Here is a 25,888-nt window from a genome sequence, read left to right on the forward strand (position 1 = left end):
ATGGTTTATCAAGGAGCTGAGAAACCCAACTATCTCGGAGGTGTGTTCTCTTTAATAGCACATCGCATTCTGCTTTTCAGCTTGTCCCGTTCTCTGTAACCTCCTCCATCCTGCACCTCACTGACTGTTCTTGTATTTATTTTTGAGCGGGAAAAAAAAGGCTGACACTATTCCAACTGCCTTTTGCCTATCTCCGGGTGAACAAATCCATCGCCCGGCTACTCATTGGGTAGGCGACACCGCGTCCAATCGCGTGCTAGGAGAGACAGGCCGAGGCGGGGGAGAGCTGCTCCGCCTAAGGGGCCGGGCTGGGAGACGGGACCGAGAGCACAGGATGGCGAGGAGGCGATGAGCCGTACAGGATCCTGACTGGTTCATTTCTGCGGAGAGAGCCCGCACTGATCACCCATTGGCGCGGAAGGGGCTCAGGAAGCAAAGGAAGAGAGGTGATGGGGCGCCCTCTACTGGTATTCCTGAGTTCAGGTTGTTGTCGTAAAGTGCCGTCAGTATCTTCCTCATCATTCACTTGCCTTCAGACTTGAGGACCTGGGGGGAGGGGGCGGCTTTTCATTGGCTCAGTTGTTGTCCGCGACGGCCAATGCCGTGGTGGAATGAGCGGGGAGGGGGGAGAACCCCTCAGAGTCGTTTCCTTCGCTGGCTCCCGCCCTCCCCCGTCTGTCAGGCTTGGTAACGGCTGCTCGGGCTTTCTCTCCTCCCCTCCCCCCGTCAGTGCCGGCCCCGGTACCCCCGGTCATGGCGGGGGCCCCACGGCGTCTCTCTGTGGGACCTGGTTCCTCTTGAAGAGTGGCAGCGAAAACGCCCTTAAGCCTGTGTAGGGAAGGGGATGGAGGTGGGGACCGGGGGCGTCAGCGACGCAGGAAGCATAGTGATGATAGGGTGGTAGGCTGAGGTGGACAGAGATGGGGGAAGTGCGTCTAGAGGATGCTGAGGGAGTGGTTCGGTCTCGGGGTCGAATAGGCGCCCTACTGAGCGGCAAGGAGAAGGATGTGGGGAGGAAGTGTTCAGGACAGGGAAAGGCTGAAGGGGAATTAGGTGGTGGGGGTTTTCTTGAGGCGGCTGGACTTCCCAGGGATACCTTCATTTCGCCATCATGCCTCATTCATGGAGTTTTAGAGGAGTCCAGCCGACCCACCTGCCACCTGAAATTCTCTTTGCCCACCAGTCATGGCTTTTTTGCTTCCTGTGGCAAATCCATTAAAGGAAAAAATGGATCTCAGAGCAATTTAGAAAAGGAGTAAACAGGGGTAAGCATAAAGACTAGTAGAGAAGGGGAAAGAAGCACAAAAATAGAAGAGCTTGAATTGCTTATAGATATGTCTGAACTAGAACTACCACTTAGAAGGTATTATGCAGCGATTCCATCTTTTTTCTTTAATGGATATTTTTGTCATAAGGGGAAAAAGGGTGGGGAAACAAGGGTTATGAGTGCAAGATATTATTGTCTGGACTCCTAGTAAAAAAAGTAACAGCACTGTAAAAGCATCATCTGAAGCAGCTTGGTAGTCATGTAAAGTCTCAGCAAGAAAACAGAAAGAAGATAAGGACAGAGTGTAAAATTAAAGGATCTGGCAACTAAACTCTTAGCATATCCTTGGAATACCAACATTCTTGGTTGCGTTGAACTAACTGCTTTTCCATTCATGCTTTTTCTGAGACTTCTTGTCACTTCACAGTAGACGAATCTGGTTTTCCCATTGTGGGAAATGTTTGACTCAAGTGACTTTGGTCTATACTCAGTGGTGTAAATTTATATTTAAATGAAAGCTGAAATGTCTTTGGGGGGGGGTAATTGATTTCAGTGCCACCTCAGCACTTGGGAGCATGAAAACTTTCTGTTTACATTTTAACAGAGTTGGCACAGTTTTTGGACTGTGCAAAAGCCACTATGGAACTTGCCTTCTTGACATGAGGAAGAAACTGGGAGGTCTTTAAATCGGCTGGTCCCTGAAATTCAGTATAGTGGAGTATATAGGCAGACTTAACTAAATAAAATAAAAAGTGTAAAGTAAACAGTCTAGATGTGGGTTAATTGTATTTCTTTTTACTTTTATTGTGTTTGTCTCAGCCTAAAGTAGCTTTCAGAGGCACCAGCAGCTATTTGAATAGTGCAGAGTCCACTGGAAGACTGACGGATGTGTTCAGTAACGTTATCATGACAGGTTGCAGCTCCTTCTATGATTGCTACAAATTGCAGGTTCAGTCAGTTTTTGGTTTTGTTCTAGATAATTTTCCTTCAGAAATATAGTAGAGGATAAGCATCATGAAATAACATGTCAGTAGTGTGGTTTTATTTGATTATGCTGACTTCATAATAAACATTGTATCTGAACTGCATTAGCAATTGTTCTCATTTGATTTCTCTACCAGTGCTAACAGGGTAATATCTTAAAGTAAGTATCACACTTTGGATCTGTTTACACACTTATGACTTTATTGCTTCTGACTTGGTCTACATCTCCATTATATGAATGCAGCTGTCTGTTTACAGTCTGCCACATCTTAGAACTGGAACTAGAGAAAATACATTCCCTGTAATTTGCCACTGTTCTCATGTGTTCTTACTGTACTTCTAAGAGAGCTACATGAGAATTCAACAAACCTGAACTTTACTTCCTTTACATGAACAAATTAAATGTAGTAGCTTTAATAATCATGTGGATATACCTATTTCAGAGTTTATAGAAGAGATAGCTCTATGTTCTCTAAAGAGTTCAGAGTGTGTATAAGAGCTTCCAAGGTGGCCTCAGGCAATGTCTCTTGAGTCTCAGACTTCCTTACTTTCAAACATCCATAATAAAAGTAACACATATTCTCAGTGAATAGTTGTTTTGACTCCTAATCTTCACATCTCAAAGATAAGGATGTTTCTAGCCAATAACACCAGCATATTGGTGTTAAGAAAAGACACAGCATTAATGTAGTATTATACCCTCTACTGTGATGAGTTATTTTAAATGATGTGCTGGTTCAGCTATATAAGTTGAAGTTCCTGGTTCAGAGGAAGTAAGCCAGTAAACTCTGGTAGCTAGAGTGGAAGGACTAGCTTGTGGGCTGTCTGGAAAATCCAGCTGGCCATAGTGTGAAACAAGATGGACATTTGGTTTGATCAGTAGGCTGGTTATGTTCTTGTAATGGTACAATGATAGTTACCTTATTGTGCTGAATACTAGACAAATTAACTATAGGGCAAGCTGAGAGAAGCGTTATAAATGGTGATGGCCCTTACTTGGCAGGGGAGAGACTGGAGTACATTGTCATGTGGCACTTGCCAGGAATTGAGCCCTATGTGACCACTTTGCAAGTGGCATCCATCTTCTGTGCACATGATTTGCAGACTTACTTTGTGCTGCACATGATGCAGAAGAAGGTTGCTGGTTGTAGTGTTATGTAAGCATTCATCTACTTCCTCTCAGTTCAGCTCAGCTCAAGAGAAAGTTCACAAACTAAAGAGGGACAGGTTCTGTGGCGTTTGATTGCAACACTAGTAAGGATCAAATCTTGCCTTTTCAGCTGTATGTAGTTCCTCAGGCAGTGAGAATCAAATCTTGCCTTTTCAGCTGTAGTTCCTCAAGAAGTGACAGGACTGCCTTCAGTTTTCTGAGGCACCTAAATCATAATGCTGAAACATAGAACTGGAAAATACTCATCTTTGGGTTTTGCAGAGCACATGGTTTGCACACAGGTTTCAGATTTTAATCCTCAGCATGTCCATGAAGGACTAGGAAGGAATCCTGCCTGAAACTCTGGAGAACGGCTGCCAGTCAATGTCAACAATACCAGACTAAATGGACCAGCTCAGTTTAAGGCAGCTTCCTATGTCTGTATGTAAAAGGACAACTGTGGAAATTGAGTAGTCATTTTAGCATTTTAAATTTAAAAACCTTAATTATTTATTTCAACCCATTTTTGCTCTTCTTTCTAACCAAAAGGACTCTCATAATGACTTAGATCAATAGTCATTATTGTGCTCGGGCTTACAAAGTAAAACATGATACAGAAGGAAAATGGAATGAGGAAAATCAGATGGGGGTGGAGAAAAGACTCCGACACTAATTCTCAAGGTTATGTTCTTATAATGACCAACTCAGGTGGAAACATTTCAGGCTGCTTGATGGAATTTCTACCACCTGGAAAGTTAGGGTATATGTCTCAGTTCTCATCTTCATTGATCTTGGACAAATGCATTCCTATGCTTAATTTTGGAAAACAGACCGCAGTACTTCATAACGCAGATACAGGAGAAGGCTGTGCACAATAGAAAAAGAATGTCTTGTGTGCAAAACCATATATAACCTTCATGGATTTAGGCATGCAAGATTGCCTTATATGAACTAAGACATGCAATGCAGCCTCCATTGTAAGATGTGATCCTTTGTTCCCTGGACAGCAGATGTTTTACATACAACCTGTTCACAAGATTGTGATCACATGATACACAAGTCACTTATACTTGTGGAATTAAAAAATGAAGTATAACTGGTAACACATAGGGTGCTTTAGAAATAAATGAAATTAGATAGTTTTGGAATTCTGTAGTTTGGAGTGCTGTATAATAGGCTTTCAGCCAAGGGCTAAATACAGTTTCAGAAAAACTGAGGGGCTACACTGCAAAGCCAAGGCAAAAGAGATGGGGCTAAAAACACCAGCACATTTTAGCTTAATCTTATTAGAACCAGTAACTAAGTCTTAGGAGACCAATATCAACCTTTCATAATGGGAAAAAAATTGTAAAATTCAGGAAACCACCAAAGCAGCTAGAGGTGGGGAGGACAGACATGGAACCAGGAGAAGGGGGTATGCTCATCTGGAGAACCCAGAAGAGCTGGATTTGGCTTCTGAACCTGAGGATCTGTACTCCTGCCCTAGTCCAACAAGTTTAACATCTCCACTACTTCGCAAAATCCCACTGAACTATGTTGAAATCAACAATGAAAGCCACTTACCTCTCAAATTAATAGCTTACTACTACCTCAACTATTAATCTGAGTACATTATATTTTTACTCAGGTCTATATTTTGGTAGAACCTGAAATGAAAAAAATATTAACCATAGAATTGTTGTAGGAATAAAGAATACTAGTAATTGTGTATTTTTTGTGAGCAATACTATGTTCCTTTACTGTGTGGCCCATGAGGCTCAGGAAAGGATATTTCTCCTGCTCAAACTGCCTAATTACGTTTAGGCAGTTTGAGCAGGAGAAAGATCCTTTCCTGTATTCCTGAGGAATACTGTATAGTATTCCTTTAACTGTGTGCCACTGGTATAACTTGTTGAACATGATGTACTTCTCAACCAAATTGTACATTTGATAAACTAGCTATGACATTTGTGCAGTAAAATAAGTAAAATGCTGATTTTATATTAATTATATTTTCTACAGAGTGAAGAAAATGTAGACTTACGGCAGAATTACAGTACTTCACTTCCTACAGCTTCTGAATGTTCAAACCATGCCGATTCTTCTCTTTTCTATGTCCCATGGTCTACATATGCAGATGAAACCAAACAGCCCCCTAGTTCTCAGATTAGTGTAAAGAACAGGTACATGGGTCTAACTGTTAACTGAATAGGAAAATAATATTATATGGTTACTTTTGATTAGTTAGTAATATCAACACGACTTAAATCTTTTTAAAAATCAACACTTTGTGGATGGTTTTTCTTTATTGTCAGAATCCATCCAAACTCTGTATCAGGTACCATAATCTTCTCTCTCAGATTGACTAGCAACTTTGAAGAGTTTTTTTAACCTTTTGATACAGAATATGGCTATGCAACTGTTCAGTTATCTATATGATTTTCCTAATTATGCAGATTTCCAACTATAGGCTAGCTGGTTCCATTCTTCCCATCTATTTGTAGCATACTTTAGTCAGAATAATGAGGAAAACAGATGAATGAACCTTTGTAGGTGCTCTTCAGGCTTTATCCAGGGTTTTCTGGAAAAAAAGTCAGGGTGCATGATGAAGTGTGCAGTTATTTGAAGACCTCCTGCAACTGTAAGGATTTTAAGTATCACACCAACCATAGTTCATTGTGCCTTATACAGCAATGCAGTTTACTTTGTCCATTAGCTTAGGCAACATGAATAGTGGAGTACGTCTTCACAAAGTAGGTAAGGGTGCTGGGGGTGGTGGCTTTGTGAGATGAGGAGGGCACTGGACTTTGATAGAAGGGCTAGGGGAAGTTTCAGCTTGTAAAAGTCACATTGAGATGAATTTTTTGGGAGTCTGAGACTCTTGCAAACCTGATCAGGGATAATTTTGAAGGTATCGCTATATCTAGATGGCATTAATATATATATATATATATATTAGGGCAGAAACTTTGATTTCATGTCATGAGCAGAGCCAGCTGGAGCCCTGGGGGTCAGAGTAGATGCCCAGGAGGCCCCTTCTGGCACACTCAGTTTCTGTGTTTCTATTTCATTAGCCTATTAAATGGGGAGTACTAGATACTGAAAAGATCTGGGACTCAAGACTCACAGGACAAAACCCACACAAGCTTGCATATGCTAATTTAAATATGCTGTAAAGTGTCTCTGTATGTCTTTAAGGGACTTTGTTTCCTCAAGACTCATATTTTTAAAAAGAGATGTATGGTTGGGGAGAGGATGGGCAATTTGATTTCAGGAAAAAACCTCAGAAAGAAAGATTCAAAGCAGGGGGCAGCAGGAGATGAAGCTTGTTTATCAAGAGGGATCAGGAACAACAGAGATAATCAGGACCCCTGTATTCAGCAAGTGCCCATGGACGGGATGGTAGTGGGACAGATGGCTTCCCAGTGATTCAGGGCTCCAGCCTTAGTAGACTGCCTTTTATCAGCACTTCAGCTATTACTTTAGGCTTCTGCTTTTCTGACATCTTTTATAATTATGACATAATTTTATAACCTTTAGATATGTTTGCTTTTGTTTACTTTTTCTTATTAATAATGAGGCAAGGAATCTTGTTCCAATAGTAATAATACATAAAAGGATGTGCAAGATACTGCTGAATGAGTATTGGTGATAGTAAGCTTTCCGTCTGTGAATTGATGTTTCAGCTTTAAATATTACATTTTAAAACATTTTGCAAGATTGTACATGGAAAAATATTGGTCTCATATTTATGTAATTTCAAGAGTCCATAGAGCTGAGCTCCTTCAGGTCCTCCTGTGGGGTTACTTCCAAAAAAGTGAACACATTACATGCAGTCTGAAACTTGATGCAGCCAAACTGAAGTGAGGTAGATAAGTTAAATTACTTACCATTTGTAGAATTCACTCATAATTAGATGGGGAAAGTTATTCATATTAGTCTCTAGGAATTCTTAACTGTGGGGTGATAGAGTGCATTTCAGTGTACGTTTTAAATTTTTTGAGCAAAATACTGTTCATCTGTCAATCTTCTGGCTGTGAAATGAGTCTTTGGGTGCTAGAGAGCTGAAACTGTCTGGATAGAGGGATTTTAAAACAGAGAAACAGAACGAGTCAGAAGGAACCTCCCAGGCCATCTAGTCTGACCCCCGGCTCCAGCCAGCTTTGCTCACAACATGCCCACCATGTGCATGTCCAGCCTGTCTTTGAACACCCTCACCGATGAGGCCTCAATGACCTCTCGTGGAAGCCCATTCCACACCCTCGGGGTCCTAACACAGGAAGCGCTTCCTGGCTTCTAAATGGAACCTTGGTTCCCTGAGCTTTGCTCCGTTGGAGTGCATCCTGCCTTCCTCTGCAGGGGAGAACAGTTCTCTACCCATCTTCATGTGACATCCCCTCACATACCTGTATGTTGCCAACATATCCCCTCTGAGTCGCCTCTTCTCCAGGTTGAAGAGACCCAATTCCCTCAGTCTCGCCTCATATCCCATCCCCTGCAAACTGGCCACCAACCTTGTGGTCCTACGCTGCACTGACTCTAACCTGGCTATATCCTTTCTGTAATGGGGGCCCAAAAGTGAGCACAATACTCCAGTTGTGGGCGCATCAGAGTCATATAGAGTGGTAGTAATACCACAGTGGTAGTAAAGTGAATCTTGGTTTTTCACTTTCCTTCAGTAAATGGGACTATGGTCCCAAGCTCCATATCCATTTTTTTTATCTTCTTGAACACACTAACTCTCAATGACCTGTAAACACATAGGATCATTATAGAACAAGTTGTAGTTCCAGGCAGTGGTATAGTTAGGTAGTTTTAGATCGTGAATATAAGGAGGGACTGGGTGGAAGCATTAGATGACCTTGAAGATAACTTCACTTATGAAATCCGTGACTAATATTTCTCTTCCTCCAACAACTACCTTTCTATACTTTCAGACTGCTCCCATATCCCATATATGCTAACCAAACATGACTTTAAAATTTTTTCTGAGCATGAGCAGTTGTGTATTTTAAGATAAGTTTTCAATTGTAAAACTATCAAGATTACAGGATTTAAATGAAGTTTGCTTCTGTTTCCTGGATGCCTTCATCACTTAGTACTCTCTGGTTGTCATTTGAAGGGATGCAGTGCCACTGAACTGCTGTCCCTGGACTTCAGGTCCAGCCTGGCTTTCACCATTGGTTCCAAGATAGAGCTTTATATCTTCTGTGCAAACAACAAGAGAGACCAAAAAATAAACTTGAACTTAGGCAGAAATTCTTAGCAAGCACTTACTCTGTTTTATTTTTCCTTAGGATTCAAACAGAAAGAAATGACTATGGCAGTGAAACAGACTTATATGGACTGGTATCTAACATCTTGGAAGAACAAGATAAATCTCAGCCATATTTTGCTGAAGGGTTAGTATGATATTAGACATCGAATAGTAATATATTGTATATGTCCATATTTTATTGCCCTTGCAAAGCTATCCTGCATCCGTCAACAGTGTAAGTCTGTGATTTATGCTTCTGTTGCTAAGGAGACTGATACGTAGTACCTGAAACTTAAAACTTTTGACTGGTTTCTTTCATGTATTTTTACCAAATATTTTAAGAAGCATATTGCACATTACTAAAGATATTGTATATTAGGGATGCATATTAAATAAGAAATATGCCAACTACATGCATTTAGACTTCAAGGAGCAATTTTTGTGTTTCCAATATGTTTAGCCTGAGCTAGCTTCATTTATTTCTCTAGTTGTGTGGCATGTCAGTCACAGCTCTGAGAAGAGATTGGTGATGGTGTGGGACATTACAATTAAAGCAAATGATAGTTTAATGGGATAAAAACCAGTAAAGAATTACACAGCTCTTACTGTTGCCTTCTTACAGAACATGCAGCTCCAATTTAAAATCTGTGTGGCCTGTGAGCACAACCCGATTTACAGAACATCCTGACCTGCTGTTAGAAACAAAGAGATCAATAGATGGCGTCATTGCTCAACAGGCTTTTTATGGTGGAGAAACTTTACCAGTGTCTGAAAAGCAATATCTTCATACTGGTACTGTAACTTTGCAACAGAAAGTGGATGATCTTTACCATGGTCTTAGTAACACAGACCTTGATGAGCAATGGCTGTACCCTTCCAGGAATGATCATGTCAGCTGTTACAATGTTCAGACCAATGAAAATGCAAAGGCACTGCCATATCAAGACTATTCATATGTGAAAGCATGTTTTAACCCGCAAACCACTCTTTTGGAAGCAATAAAAGAATCAGGTGCAGAAACTTATGCATATGGAAGAGATAAAATAGGTCTCAAGGGACATGATGCACAGATGCACCAAAAGAGAGCTGAAATGTTTCTTTCACAATTTAGTAGATACAGTGAAAGTGCTGAATATTGCAGATACCTGGATTATTCTCACCCCAATAAAGTAAAACATAATAAAAATGCAAATTATGGCATTCAAGAGAGTAAGAAAATACAAAGTGGAACACCAGAGTTACCAGCCTTAGAAACAGATAATTATACTAAACTTTTTCAAAATAAATCAGCTGTACAGAAGAAAATGGAAGATGTCACTTCAGACCAACAGAATTTTACATTTCAAAAAACGGCTGGACTTGTGTCAGAAAAGCAATTTGCAAATGAAAACTCATTTACATCTGACTTTGCATTAAAATCAGATTTTGCACTGAAGTCTCACACGACCGTTCCAGGTAGTGGCGATTTTACAAATGCTGCAGAAAATTCAGAATACTTCAAATCACGGAATATCTTATCCACAAACCCAGTAACTACTTCATCCGGCACAAATGTAAAGCCACCGTGGATCAACATGCAAACTAAAAACAGTTTATCAGTCCCTATCCGAAATCAAGGCACCTTGATGAAGTTGAATAATCATTTATCTGCTGGTTCAAAAGGTTCTAATCATTCTTATGATTTTTCTCAGTTGTCAACAGCTAATTTAAGTTTAAACAATAATTTGTTGCTTCAGAAGTATTGCCAGGAAACCCCCACTGTATTTTCCAGTTTTGATTTCAATGATGGCAGTATTGCAGATCGCATTCAGTCTGCCAATCAAACTGAAGGACTGAGTAAAGTAGAAGAAGAAAGCCTCTTTGAGTCCATTATTGACAAGAAAATTAAGCCATCAAATGGTTTTTGTGATAACTACTCCCAGCAATATGGCATCATTGAAAATGTGAAAAAGCACAGTTTTCAAGTTAAGCCTCAGAATGGACATTATGACTCTGAAGAAGGACAAAAACATTTAGATGGACTGTCACAGAACACTTACCAAGATTTATTGGAATCTCAGGGTCACTTCAGTAGTCACAGACAAGGAAGTGGAGACAATAATATTGTCAGTAACCGTGTGAATCGCAATCAAACATCTTGGTTTTCAAACAATTTCATGATGGGTGACTTGAGACACAGCTCTAGTGTCCCACAGCTTAGTTCAAACAGATTTCCTTTGAAATCCGCCCATCCTTTTGGACAATCCGTCATTCCCTTAATGGATTCCTATGATTTGTTCTCCTATGATGACTTAAGCCACTTATATCCTTATTTAAATGATATGATGTATGGAGACAATTCTTTCACAGGCTTCATGCCAACATACGGATTTCAAAAGCCAATGAAAACTCGGAGTGGGTCAGCCAGTGAGCTTCATATTAGATTGGAAGAATGTTATGAACAATGGAGAGCTTTGGAAAAAGAACGGAAAAAGGTAAAAAGAAAAATTATACTTATTAGGAGGGTGTATATTACACAGTATATCAAATTATATATGACTATGTTCCTATTCAGCCCCTAAGTGGTCCTTCTCAGGGAACCCCCACCAAAGAGAGTAAATGGGGTAGTGACCAGGAGAAGGGCCTTTCTAGTAGTAGCACCCCATCTTTGGAACATGCTTGTCAAGGAGGTATGCCTGGCGGCATCTTTGCTTGCTTTGGCACCAGGTGAAAACCTTCTTTATTTTCCAGATATTTTAATAAAAAAGAGTTGTTTTAATAGTTTATATTATTGCTGTTGCTATCTGGTATTTAAACTTCCTTATAGTTGCAGTGAGTGTTGATCTCATTGTCTTGGTTTTTATTGTTTATTGTTTTATTTAAATATGATTATTTTACTGGTTGTTTATATGTCTTAAGTTCGTAAACCACACAAAGATCCTGTGGGCTATGAAGCAGTATAGAAGTGCAATAAATAACATTTCAGTTATACTAGGATATCAAGAAAAACAGGATCCCTATGGGACTAAGCGGATAGAAGCAAGCTTAATTATCAATATTATTTACTTATTTATTTATTAGATTTATACACCACCTTTTTCCTTTAAAGAACTCAAAGCAGCTTACATAATTCAACTTCTTCTGCTCTCAATCTTATATCCACAACAACAACCCTGTGAAATAAGTTGGCTGAGAATCTGTGATTTGCCCAAAGTCACCCAGTTGGCTCCATGGCCAGGAGGGACTAGAACCCAGCACCCATGCTCTTAACTACACCACAAAAATGAAATTAAATAATAGCAAAGATTATATAGACAAGGAACATGTTTAAGAACTTTTTGTATTTCCCTGGTTAGAAGTCCCATGAACCCACTGAAACATCTAAACAGTGCATAAAGAATTGCACTGTTATCCTCCACCACAGTGGTGTCTCTTTGCTTTCCTTTGTGCAAGCTATTTGTTCCTAGGAACAGGATTCTTAAAATGAGAGCAACACTTGGCCAGGCAGCAGGTGAGAAACCTACCACTAAATGGGTTGCCCACCACTAGCTTAGTATTGTTCTTGCTGACTGGCAGCAGCTTTCCAGGAGCCTTTTCCACCCCTAGAGATCCCAGAACTTGAACCTGACATCTGCATGCAAATCATGTACTGTGCCAGTGAACTATGGCCCTTCACCAGAAAGAATAACACTAGATTAAGTTAATAAATGGGATCGTTCAGTCTTTACACCTTTTCAAATACCTACTGAATAATGTCTGAAGACTAATTCTCTTGCCTGTCTGAAGACTAATTCTCACATTGTGGATTGGATTTATTTCCTTCAAGTACAATGTAAAGGAGCCCAAAAGGTGAAACAGTGATTAAACTCAAAAACTGTACACAGCAATGTATACAACAGAAACCAGAAATGTAAATGCATATATAGAAAAGGATCAGTGTACACATTAATCATGAAGAAAGATGAAAGAAAATATTTTTTATTTATTTTCAAGTTTATGTGCAGCTGAATAGCCCAACAGTGCTCTTTAAGCAGCTAACAGCATTAAAATACATCAATTACAATCAATGAAACATTGCAATTGCAAGTACAGAAGGAGGGGGGAATCTGTTGGAGCAGAGTGACCTCTTATAATCAAAATGCAGTTAAAGATTAAGGTCTTTCTTTTTTGAAATATAAAAAACAGATTAACTTTCTAGCAAGATCTCACATCTTTTCTAATTGTTTTTATGGTAACTGCCAATTTTTAGCATAAAGTTTTCTGGCTTCAGTCACCATAAAAGCAACTAACTCTTTGTGTTGGTGCAGTTCTGTGTCATATTACTAATTGGGGAACCGCAGGGTTCTAGTAAGAAAAGCAAAGCATCTCTCCACAAGCTCTGGCTATCGAATCAAGGTGCTGGAGTGGCAAAGAACCCCCACCATGTTAGAAAAAAATACAACTGATGAGTCCCCATTTACCATCTTCCATTTCTTGATTCAACATGCTGCTGATACCATTGCCATTGCTGCAGACCAGGAAAGAACGTCTGGTCTGACAGGAGTATTAATATCAATAATAATGTTTCTGCATATACAACAGAACAAGGCAAAGACCTGTCCAACTGGCCTTTAGAAATAAAGTATTGATATTCGTTCTTGCTGTTGTTTTTGTTTTGTTTGTTGTTTTGCCATTTAGGACAGTGGCCTGTCAGAATAGGAACCTGTCCTTCCTGATGGATAAAACATCAGTGTGGTTACTTAGCCACATACCTAAACATGTTTGGATGGCTCAACTATACCTTTCCATTGTGAAGCCCTGGAAATGGGCTGCTGCAGTTCCTCAGAACTCCTTCTGGGCACATAGTGAAACTATATGGGGTGGAAGTTTTTTCATTTTTTTAACATTAATTTTTTAATACTTTGCTTAGTATAAGTATGCACAGCTCAGATTCAGACTGTAACTTCATGGGTTGGGATGGGGTGTTAAACCTCTCCCTCCACCCATCTTGTGGTGGCAGCAAAGTCTCTGTTGTAGTAAATGGAAGCATTTCCCTCTACTTTTCAGCCCAGGTTTGGTGGTGGGGGAAAATTTTGGAATGAAGATGGGTGGGGAAAGATTGGAGAACTCTCCTGGAGCACTGCGGTCCTAATCCAAATTAGGGCCATGTACATTTACACTGGATAAAACAAAAACACTGCTGTGTATAGTTTCACATTGTGTGATTGGAAGAGCATTTAGTTTGGTTGCAGGTGTGGAAAAAGGGCACAACAAGCAGGTGTGCTGGCCTCCATTCCTGTCAACTAACCTTCCCTGCTTACTGCTGCTGGTTGCAGTGGTGGGTGCAGAATAATGGCTGGGCGTGCTTGCCAGGAACTCGGAAGCTGAAACAAGGGAATCTGCACAAGGGATTTTCTGCATAAAACAGTTTTCTTCCACATCCCTTCTATCTGTCTGTATGTATTTCACTCTCTGTATTCTATAATTTATTTTAGGGCTGGGTATGCACGAGACAATAAACCACTGCATTTATAAAGGATGGTGTATTAGTATGTTTTACAAGGGACACATTTGCCTTCTTTCACGGGTTTTCCCAAGTTTGGAAGCACCACCCTGCTGCAAAAAGAGCAAAACTGCTCCCTTCTGTAAAGGATGGTCTCCTGGAGCTTTGCATGAAGCCTTGCCATTGTACTTAAGAAACCTGTGTGCAAATGGTGTGTGTGCGCGGGTGCTTGCTTGTGTGCCTGGTGGATATGAGCAGCAGACCCTCTGGCCTGCCCAATATCTACCAGACTGACCATGCTGCAATAGCTGTCTTCACAAATGACAGCTCAACCTTTTTGTATTGTTTTGTTTTTAAAAAAGCCTTCTCCACAGTAAAAGACAGAGAAAAGAAATGCTAGTTCAGCTTCTCAATGAGAAGGGCAAATTGATAACAGATGACTAAATGCAGAAGTGCTCCATTCTTTAATTCACTTTGCTCCCAAAAACCGGTCTATGCCCCCCTCTGATGGAAATGAAGTACAAACTGAAAGAGCAGGGTTGAAACTTGAGATTAATAAACAAATGGTCAAGCAATGCTTTATTTCTGTGAATGACTTCAGATCTTCAGGGCCTGATGAATTGCATATTAGAGTAAGAAAAGAACTGTCCAAAGAACTCTCAGAACCACTATCTTTGAGAAGTCATGAAAGGTGTATGAAGTACCAGGTGACTGGTGGAGGGCTAGTGCCCCTATCTTCAAAAAAGGAAAAGGAATGGGATCTTGAGAATTACAAACAATTTGTCTGACATTAATCCCTTGGAAAATTCTGGAGCTAATGAAAAAAAAAATCAAGCACTGGCCAGTTTTTTCTCCCAATAGCAGAGAAAGACCAAGTGAAGAAGACATGGGAGGAAGAGGGGCACTACCTACCATTGTGCTTGAGTATCTGTGAGGCATGGTGGAATTTTACTTAAAGTGTGTGGGAAAAATTCTCAGGGGACATAACCTATGATGGTTCTCTTGTTAAAAAGATGTTTGTCTTTTGTAGTCTACAAATTATTTTATGATGCTTTCTTTGTTTTCTGGGATTTGTACAATTCTCTGTGTGGGTTTTGTGTGAATGGGGTAGCTCTGTGTGTGTGTGTGTGTGTGAGGGCGCAAGGGCAACTCATTGAAAACATACTGCACCAGAGGAAGGTAGGTTCTTGAATAGTATTTGTAAGTGGAGGTGGAGGAAAGTTCATTTTAATGTTTTTGTTAAGTCCCTTTTGGATTTTTTCCCTATTTTGTCATCCCTTAAAGCCTCCTTTTGGTATTTGATTATTTTCTTTGTTAATTCCTCTCCCCCAACAACTTTATTATCCACCCACATCACCCTTTGCTCACTGCAAAATATTTTATTATCATAACAGGTATGCTCTTTCATGCTTACTTCTGAGTAATCCAGTCTTTTTTTATTAGAAACAGATAAAATTGGTTGTTATTCTCTTATGGTTTTCAGTGTTATGAAATGTTAAGGGATGTTAAGCAGAAAAAATGTGGATTTGGGATTCTCAGAACTTGCTCTGGATTTCTGCACTGTGTTATTTTTCACTGTGTTATGGAGAAGGTGGTTTTAGTGGAGAAGCTTATGTAAAGAGGTGGCTTTGGGTGCTTTGCAGCAGTTTGCTGCTGGAGCAAGATAATGTAGGTTCAAAGGGATGATTTTGGATGTTGTTGACAGTATTAAAGATACAACCCAGTCCTCTACTGTGCATTCCTGGGAGTCAAATTGTTTGCCTTGGTTTTCCTTTTTTCTGTGGCATATTTCTTCTGCAGCAGACAACCATGAGTGCAAAGGTTTGATTTAGTCTGGTTGGATCAGACCCAAATAATCCTTTCCAATAATTTTTCCATGTGCAACTGGTTGCAACTGGATTGAGCAAACTGGTTTCTCAGTTATACCATGAAGGCATGACCATATAAAAGATGAACACACAATGAACATGCTTATATGGAATTTCAGTTTTTCTTTTTGCAGTGGTTTGTGGTTCCCTGGTTGGCTCACGCTGCTGGCCCCTTTGCTTTGGCTGTGCTGACCCATCCATCTAGACATTTTCTTTCTTTTTTCCACAGGAATTGTCTTTTGATATTCTTCCCTAATAGGGTCTCTGGTTTCAGTCCACAGTTCTGGTTTATTTTCAAGTGAATTCTGTAATGCAAATCTGTTCTTTATGTGGACTTTAAATTCCTCAGGAATAGGAGTATAAGTTGCATTTTGGCACAAGGCTTCCATTTTTCAGCTTGATTTTGATTTTTGCTAGTAAAAAATAGCAAAGCCACAATCACAACTACAATCTGTTTCTGCTCTTGTTTTGACAGCAGAAATGCAACTTCATCTTTTCCTTCCAATTACATAGTTTATTTGATCTCTATATTCGCCATCTCATGATGTCCACATGTATGGTTGTCTGACGGGTTGCCTAAAGTATGTATTTGCAATAAACAGATTGTTGGCTTTGCAGAATTCGATAAGTTGGTCTTCTGATTTGTTTCTGACACCCTAGGCCAAATTCTCACACATTTCATTCTGCTTTGTTTTCTACTTTATTCCAGTCACCTAGAGTTATCAGCATGTTTTTGGTATGTGATTAATTTCCTCTTGGATGTCTACATAATTTTTTTAAAATTTTTCTTCTTCAGGATCTGTTTTTGGAATGTATATTTGAACGATGGTTATGTTGATAATTTTTCCACCAATTCTGATTGACATTACTCTGTTCCAACATGGGATTTTGCATTACAGCCCCTTACTGTCTGTGTTACATCTTTCCTCAGTATTAGATTCACTCTGTTTCTACTGAATTTGTTATTTTTGGAATAGGAACCCTTTGTGTTTATCTGACTGCAAATGTCCCATTCCAGTCCAGTTTAGTTCTCTTGCATGAAACATTACCATCTTTAAGTGCTCCATGTCTTGCAGGTTGCCTTTCTCATATTCCATGTTCCAATTGTATGTGTTGCACAGCATTGGACTTTCTTTTGCCTCTGTGCTCACCAGCCACTAGACTTCCTTTCAGCTTTGAACTGGTTGCATCATTAGCAACAGTGTACTTGTCCACTGTGCATTTGTATCTGTCCTTTGCTTTTCCCTAGCTAGTGGAGTGCCTTCCAACCTGGGGAGGGGTCCTCATCTTCTGGCAGTATTTCCTGTTTCATTTTGCATTTTTATAGGGTTTTCAAGGTAAGCAAATTCAGAAGTGGTTTACTCTTGCCTCCTTTTATGCAGCACTAACTAGAGTTAGCTTGAGCATCAGTACAAGTCTCCATAAAAAATTCTGTGCCATTGTCACCTTCATCTACCAGTGCTGCCTTAAGGACTTTTTCTAGCCCCGTCACCATTAGAGATATCAATTCTCTTCTGCTGATGTGACTGTTACGCCTGAAGAGGGTAGATGCCTTTTAGTCTGGGGTTTCAACTTTGAGCAATCTGCCTTGTACGCCAGCCTATCTGCCTTGTACGCCAGTCCTCCTTACATCATTGCTCTTCTCTGACACTCCAAAATCCTGTCACTGTTTTAAGGTGTGGATCCAAGTGGGGGTTCATATAATTGACCTGCCTTGTTTATAGAATGAGGGTCCAAATTTCCCAGTACTTACTTCATTTTGTTTCATCTCAGAAATTTATTAAAAGAGAAAAGCCAGAATTTTGATTAATACTTCTGTTGACTAATAGCACTTGGAGCCTCCTGGAAGTGACTGGGGGTTCAGATTGCTCCCATGGACCAAGCCAGTGAGCCAGATGATTTCAAGGGTGTAGTACACACCTTAAAGCCCCACACCTCCTATGTTGGAATGTAGCCCCACCCACTTACCCCCTTCATAGAGAGAGAGGCACAGGGAACTGATTGAAGCTAACAAAGATATCCTTGTTTCACACTGTTTGCCTTCCATTTGGGAGGGCGAATAGTGTGGAGTTATCCTTGATCAGAAATTGGAGATAACATGGGAATTCCTTTCCCCTGCCTTCTCTCTAGGACCCCATCCTTGACACAATGACAGTTTTGGTGATGAATAGTTCTTGAGATTGCACTTCCCTTAAAGCAAGAGTGCAAAATTATATCCAGTCTCCCTGGTTTCCTACTGTATCACTCTAGGGTTCCCAAATGCCAGACCTCTTATCTCTGGCCCCTTTCCCTCACCCACTCTTTGTTTCTTCTTGGCTTTTGTGAAGTTTTATCGCATTCTAAAAAGTTGAAATAACTTTCCTTAGGCTTAACTACTGGCAGCAAAAGCGTTATGCTGAAATAGACAGGTGTTTTGATCTGGTCCCTTTGCCTTTGGCACCACTTTCTGTTGAAAAGTGGCTCTGCACAGCTTTTCTGAAATTTAATTTGGCCCTCAGGCTGAAAGGAATGGAATACTCTGTTGTAAATTAGTATAATTCGTATCTTGGGGATGCTCCTTCATAGGGACGTGTGAAGAATGTTTTAGGAATTTTCAGCAAGATGGTATTTTCAGCATCTTGGCTACCCAGATGCTGGCCTGCCTTCTCTTGGTCATGAATACAACTTAATAGCAAATGTACTATTCACATGGTGCTTAGCAAGAATTGAGCCTCATGTGAATACTACACAGGTGGCATCCCTCTTCTGCACAGGTGAATTGCAACTTTCATTTGTGCTGCACATATTGTGGAAGAAGGTTGCTGACTGCTTGGCTAGGTTCACTTTCTGAGACCGCACTGAACACAAGTAGATGTATGCGAGCTGAAGGAGGTCACAATCCCTGTAGCTTCATTGCAACCCTAGTGCTTGATTCATCTTTGTCACTGGAAACAAATAACTTTCTTGGCTAGGAATGCCTTTATCAACTTTGGTTTCACCTATTCCTTAGAAGGAGATAGTTTGGCCCTAGTGCATGGTAAATGCTACATTGGATTATTGAAACCCCTTTTTTGTGGATGCTCTTCAGGTCAGCCTGGAAGCAAAAGCTACTGTAAAAATGCAGTGACAAGAATGTTTAGTGGCTCATCTTGCTGTGCAAATATTATACCAGTGCTGAAAGAATCACACTTTTTGCTATTTACTACTATGATCAAGGTTTTGTAGCTTTTTTATAAGGTCCTGAACTGCCATGTGCCTCCTTCCACATAGACTGTTCACTGAGGTTGTTAGCATTCCTAGTCTAAAATTTTAATAATATTTGTTTGTATGGTTTGATTACTTTTTTGTACTTAAATTACATTATTTGCTTGGTGAAGTTTTCATTGAGTAGATTAGAAATCTAGCAAACAACTTCTTAAAAAATAAAGCTTCAGTGTTCAAGTTTCTACTCCTAGCTATATTCTCTTTTTCAGTCGATAACCCATGGTCTGCTGATGACCCTTTTTTCTGTCCCCACATCAACGTAGTGGACTTTTCAGCCTGTGTTTCTGAAGATTTTGTTTAGCTTTATGGCAGGAAAAAAGCAGTTCTCAATGATTTAAATCCCATTATTCCATTCTCTACCTGAGCGCTGTTTTCCTCGGTAACATATCATAGTAGTATTAATCAGCATTAACGTAAGAGGATGAATGCTTCTGAGCTTGAATACGTTTTTGTATCAGAAGATACATTCTGAAGATTTTGGGTGAAATGCATATGAATCAGAATAGTATATTTTTGCGTAATTCTGTTTCTTATTCGGTGGAGAGAACAACAGTAAACATTAGGATAAAATTATTAACTTTGCTTTTTTATTTTCATTGGAGAATATTCTTCTGGTGGTCCCGTATCAACCAATGGTCTGAATGGAGTCCACCAAGAGAAGAGCTTTCAATGTGGTAGCCTCATTTCTATGGAATTCCCTGCCTTTACAGGTCAGGCAGACACCAATGTTGTGCTGTTTTTGGCACTTGCTGAAGCGATCTGTATTCCAAAAAGCCTTCCTTGCTTACCAGGCATGGTTTTAGTGTTACCTTATTTTAATATATTGCTTTTATTCTTTTGTTTGTTTTAGCTTTTTACTGTCCAACATTCCAGAATCCATATGAAACGGTATACAAGTACTGAAAATAATCAGTTTTCACCTGCAGTGTATTCAACTCAATGAGCTTTGGACTATCTAAGATTGTCACAATTAGAAATAGGTTGTAGAGGTTTGCAGTTTTGAGGTAAGGAACCAAGACTTTATTTTTTAGTTTGTGAAAATTGGACTTGACTTCACAAACTAAATGCTGGAATCCTTTGGTGATGATACCATAATTTGTGTCCTAGAAAAAGAGAGTGAACAAATTTACAATGAAAAAGAACAATTTACTATCCTAACATGACAAATTATGTTGTCGTTTTCAGACTGAATCAGCTCTTGCCAAGAATTACCCTGGAAAGAAGGTTTCCAGCACTAACAACACACCAATTCCCAGACTGACATCAAATCCATCCAGAGTTGATCGTTTAATTGTGGATCAGTTACGAGAACAAGCCAGAGTAAATTATTCAAATGTCAAAATACCTTATTTTGATTGGGTTTTATAAGTTGCTGCACATGCAGGTCATGATAGCATTGATGCTCCCCAAACTGGCATATGTATTGCTTCGATATCAGACTCTCTTGACCCTAGCTCACGGGCACCTATGTGTTGGTGGGCACATTTGGAATTTTGGGGGAATTGCATGGGCATTCCTATAAAATAGCTAGCATGCGGGGCTTGCTTGCCAGTGCATAAAATGGTTGCCCTAATGGGCTTGGCAAGCGAGAAAACAGTGTAGAAGGAAAGCAACTTGCAGAGATGAAGTCTAAGCTCCATACACAATTTGAACACACATTAAAGATGGTGCTGAAGGACAGAAATTCAATTTGCATGTCAGCATCCGCATTTTTTAAAATTAAATTGAGTGGGCAGGGAGCTTGGTAGGTGTCAAGAGAATTGATAGTAGGACAATGGTGTCCATGGACACTGCATTGGAAACCCAGCCTAAGAAGAGGAAAGCTGACTTTGGGGCAGAAGGTGACATTCCAGGGAATGGGGGAAATGATTTCTTTCACTCCTGTTAGCTAAGATATGGGGGAACTAAATAGGCACTAGTGGATGACCCTTACTTGTCCCTCTTGATGATCAGATATGGAAAGAGTATTTATTTTGATAATAATTGTGTGTAGCTTTAGAAAGTGGCCAGAAGTTTCCTATTTCAGGCTTCTTCTAATGCCAATATTGGGTTCATACCCTATCCACAGATTTTCACATACAGCAATAGGCTACACACTAGTATATCTGCATGTTCATCTGTGCAATAGGCTGCTGGTGTTTGGGGAGAAAGTGGAATGTAGAATAATCAGGAAGGTTAAAAAAGTGTATCTAGTTGTTTGGTGTAGGACTTTGTACATAACAGCAACCCATGATCTAAACCTATGGGTTGTCATGCACAAGCAGGAAAGAGTGTGCTTTCCATCCACTTTTAGGCTTTTATTCAGTAACTCATTCTTATGTTGTCACACATAACATGCAAACCCAAACCAATAGATTACTTGGAGATTAGACAACCCAGCAGTTAGTTCATGGATTGTTGTTAGGTTAGTCAATGGGTTTTGTAGCCCCTAAACAATGTACTTCCCCAGGTTCACAGTCGTGCTCATCGACCTATGAACAAGAAAATTATAGGTTGTTGATTAAAAGCAAAAGCCACTGACAGCAAACCCACTTATGTACACTGCCTCTTGTTACATGTTTTTTTTAAACATATATGCAAACAATTTTGCATAAACTTTTTTTCAAAAGGTTTCTAACAGTCATCAACAGCCCCTCTATGGGTGCTGCCTAGGCACCTTGAAAGGTCTATCAATGACTGTCAAAGTATGTATCATAAAGTCAAGTAAGGTATGCAATTTCCAGAAAAAAATGGGTAAAATGTAAAAAAAACTGTGGTGAGACAAAACAGCTTGTGATCATGGCAGGGAGGTGGAAGACAAGTTGGTCCTGCTGTGGTGTCCTCTGGGATACCCTTTGGAGGACTGAGGGGGAGGGAGGGGACCAACAAACCATGGTCTGTCTGACATACCATGAGTTGTCTGACCGGTCCACTATGGCTTATTGCCAGGGTAAGTTAGCATTATGTGAGAACAAGATACAAATTAAATAGGAGTGAGTAAGTAACCATCACACTCCCTTATTCACAGTAGTGGTTTTTGACAAACTGTCCTCTGAAGTGACTGACACATATATTAGAATAATCATACAACTCCTGAATTCTTGACAGTGTATGATCCATATTCAAAAAAATTGTACCAAGGACAAAAAGATATTGAACTGAATGCAGCCTGCAAATCTATAGACAGCAATGTATAGTAGGGGCATATGTTCATCTAACATGGCAGAAATCTTGCTTCTCTGAGAAAATATTTTCTAGCTTCTCCCAAATGGGCCTTACATATAATTTGATGACCACGTCTAAAACACTTACTGATTTTGGGGTCGTGTGTAAGGAAAACATCAATCAATCACTGATATTTTTCCTTGGTAATTAGTTTTGGTTGATAGACATACACAGGAATTACAAAACTGCCATGAAAGACAAAGATGTAACTACTTAGAGGTCAATTTTGAATTTGCTCCCCTCTCTTGAAACTAGCCACTAAGTAACCCTTTGCTATAGTAAAATCTGCAACACATTAACTTTGCAGTCCTGTTAAAGTCAGTGAAGTGCCAGTCTGTTCACTGACTAGTCAGCATTGCTTGTGAACCTCATATATATATTCCAAAAGGTTGTAAACTCTGATTAAGATTGAGCTTAATTGAGATAAGATCTTTCATTCGCCATTTTGCAACATTGGTGTTTAATGGTACAAGTCTAGATGATAGTGTGATTCTCCTCCTCAAGATTTCCATCAATTGTGTCACAAAATAATACATTTTCCTTTAGGAAATACCTGACAATATAATTGCAAATGCTGTGAAATCAGAGGTCATAATCCAGTAAGGCATGCTTTGTAAAGTTTTTAACCTTTTTTCATTGAGCAACAGATTCTATCTATGCCATTTTCTCAAATTTGAAAATAAATTTAGGTCACAGAACAGTTTGCAGTGGGAATGTTGTGCTGTTTTGTCTGAAAAAAATACAAAGCCAAAAGAAGTGTAGGGCCCATAGAACCTGGTTATGTGGTGTTTGGATGCGGAACAGCTTTCTCACTGTTGACTTGACTTTACAGGTGACTTTTTCTTGACTGTTGAAAACTCTTGTCCATTTACACTTGTAGGTTGTGACTCTTCTGGGAAAGATGGAACGTCTTCGAAGTTCTCCTCTTCATGCTAATATTTCCACTGCCCTTGATAAGCACCTGGAAGCAATTCACATTGTGCAGTCCCGTAGAAAGGATGAAATTGTTAATGCTTCACATCGGCAAAGACAAGGAGCCCCCCGGTGTCAAGATGACAGAGGTGCCTCTTTAAAAAAAAATGTTTTAAAGGTTATTCTCTAGCTAGAACAGGCTAGGTTCCCTCCCATTTTGAGGCAGCATAAGGGTTCTGCCTCAGGGAAAGGAGACACATTTAATATTACTTTGCAACTTAGACAGCTGACACTGAGAAAACAGTTTGCATATTTAATAATAGATTCCCAATGTAGTGTTGGATTCTGTAAGGTTTCTTCAAGACTTCTTTGGAGTAACTGTTTTTGCATAAAGACATAGAAGTTGATGGGCAGCCAGTCAAGTGTAGGAGGAGTGCAGAGGTGAAGATTAATCTGCCTTTACCCTCAAAAAGATTTAGATGGCCAACTTTGGCTAGCTGAATGTTTTCTTTTTCCTCATGAGAAGAAAGGATTTCCAGGATTTGGTGGATATTGGCATTGCCTTGTTCCTCCTCATCCCATTCTCATACCTGTCCCCAAGATGGAAATAACTGTGGTGGCATTGGGATAGCTGTCCAAATGGCAGAGTCCCCACTTTGGAAGCCTTCCTGTGGGCACAGCAGGGACTTTGCCTTTTCCTGTGGCTGCCCAGACATCATCTACTGATTGTGCCCCAACAAATAAATATTTTATCTCGCATATACTGCTGGTGATTGCTAAATTAGCACCATCACAAACCCTAAGGCTATGCAGGTGTTTTGGTTCAGATTTGGAATGACAGATCAATTCCTGTAAAAATTTCTGTCAGGACTTCTTCTGGAATTAAGGAAAGAATATATGGTATTGCATCATGTACCCTGATAAACATAAAATTATACTTCCTTTTTTGTGCTTGGTTCCTTCTGACCATCATGAAACAGGGTTGGCAAACTCCTTTCAGTCCAAAAGCCAAATTCAATTCCAGTAGTGGGCAGCACCAGAGGCAAAATGCTACAAATACTAAATAAAAATCATAGCTTAATGTTCTTTCTACAAGGAACTAAGCCTTAGAAGAGACCTTTCTACATTTTTGGAATGGAGAGGGAAGGGGAACCTGGGAAGCCCACAAGTGATTGGTGGGTGCGAGGAAGAGAGGGTGTCACCTGTGGAACACTGGATTGGAACCCTAGTAGGCTCAGATTTGGCTCCCAAGCCTGAAGTTGTCCATCCGATTGGAAACAGCATTCAGTGTCAAATGCTTTACAAAGTTAGTGACATAATCACTACCCATATTAGCAGCAAATGTGGTTCCTCCCTCTCCCCACAAACTCCTTTAATAGGTGAGAGAACTTGTTTTTTCCTCCAATAGTTGTGGCTACATGTGTATTGTTTTTTAACTATTTCACACTGCCAAAAAACCATGTTTGAAAAGAAAGCTGTCAAAAGGAAGTACTCCAGTAGGAGGGGTGGGTTGCACTTTTCCACTTTTCTAAGCTCCTAGATGCTCTTTCTTTAGCTTTTCCTAGATGGAAAAGCTAAAGAACACTCTGGACTGTCAAGATGATCTTGCTGAGAATTGGGTGATATACTTGCCACCCGCTTTTGCAAGTAAAGATCTCAGCTTTCAAGTGAAAGCAAAATATTTCAAGCCTGGATGAAATATTTTATCCATGGCTGCTGACTGCTTTAACTTACCAAAACATTAATCAGGCAAGAGTTCACACTTCAGATAGCTGACATTGTATATTCCTGAACTTCCAACCCAGAAAAGGAAAAAAACACACACACATGCTTGGGCACTTCGGAGGGGCTGTCAGTTCAGAGATCACAAAAACTGAATTCCTTACCCAAAGGTGGGGGAAAGCTGTGACAACTGCAAAAAGGGCCACAAGGGAAAGAAAACAAGATAACTTTTGTTACAGAGATCCCTAGAATACCTCTGGGAGGTCTGAGTGGGGGACAACCCATGGTAAGCCTGATCACCTGTCAGGAAGAAACAACCCTACACTATTCATAGAGGGGATTTTTCTGTCACATGATCCCATAAGGACAGCATGGGACAAAGAACAAAGACAATGTTCCATGTGGATTCTATTCCTTTGGTGTAGGGGAAAGAGAGATTTACAATTCTGGTATCTTGCAATTGAAGCATCTTGCACAAAGTTCACTGAAGTGAACAGAAAATAATCATGTAGTTTCTCAGTGGTAGAGATTTTGAACAATACATAAGCATTCATAAACTGTCTTCCCTCTCCCTCCATCTCAGATGTTTTTGCTCTTGCACTGGCTATTAAAGAGATGTGCATAGCCACACGCAAAGCTCGCACTACACTGTGGTGTGCTCTCCAGATGACCTTGCCAAAAACAGCCTTTACTTCTGGACCAGTTGAGGTGGAGAAAACTTTACAAGAGCTAGTCCAGCCTGAGGATAAGCCATATGAACAAGTGAATAATGGCAGTTCTACAATCCAGAGAGGAGAACCCAAAAAACACTGAGGGGAAAAATGGATAAGACATGGATGAA

General features: G+C 40.0%; 1 protein-coding gene across 1 annotated transcript; it reads left to right on the top strand.

Annotated features, from left to right (window-relative positions):
- MEIOC (meiosis specific with coiled-coil domain) lies at nucleotides 1-25,888 on the top strand. Its single transcript, XM_044418701.1, has 8 exons — nucleotides 1-40; nucleotides 301-446; nucleotides 5,403-5,563; nucleotides 8,678-8,782; nucleotides 9,260-11,111; nucleotides 20,395-20,529; nucleotides 23,294-23,474; nucleotides 25,631-25,888. Exons 1-8 carry the CDS (start codon nucleotides 1-3, stop codon nucleotides 25,858-25,860), a joined length of 2,850 nt encoding a protein of 949 aa, XP_044274636.1. The 3' UTR covers nucleotides 25,861-25,888.

Source organism: Varanus komodoensis, unplaced genomic scaffold (assembly GCF_004798865.1).
Source record: "Varanus komodoensis strain SLA01 unplaced genomic scaffold, ASM479886v1 scaffold92, whole genome shotgun sequence".
NCBI classification, from domain to species: domain Eukaryota; kingdom Metazoa; phylum Chordata; class Lepidosauria; order Squamata; family Varanidae; genus Varanus; species Varanus komodoensis.

What these genes read in the sequence shown, in the direction of transcription:
- MEIOC (XM_044418701.1), top strand. Translation starts at nt 1, where the DNA reads ATGGTTTATCAAGGAGCTGAGAAACCCAACTATCTCGGAG. An exon ending in CAGGAAGCAAAGGAAGAGAG is followed by an intron (nt 447 to 5,402) that starts GTGATGGGGCGC and finishes TATTTTCTACAG; the next exon opens with AGTGAAGAAAATGTAGACTT. An exon ending in CAGCCATATTTTGCTGAAGG is followed by an intron (nt 8,783 to 9,259) that starts GTTAGTATGATA and finishes GCCTTCTTACAG; the next exon opens with AACATGCAGCTCCAATTTAA.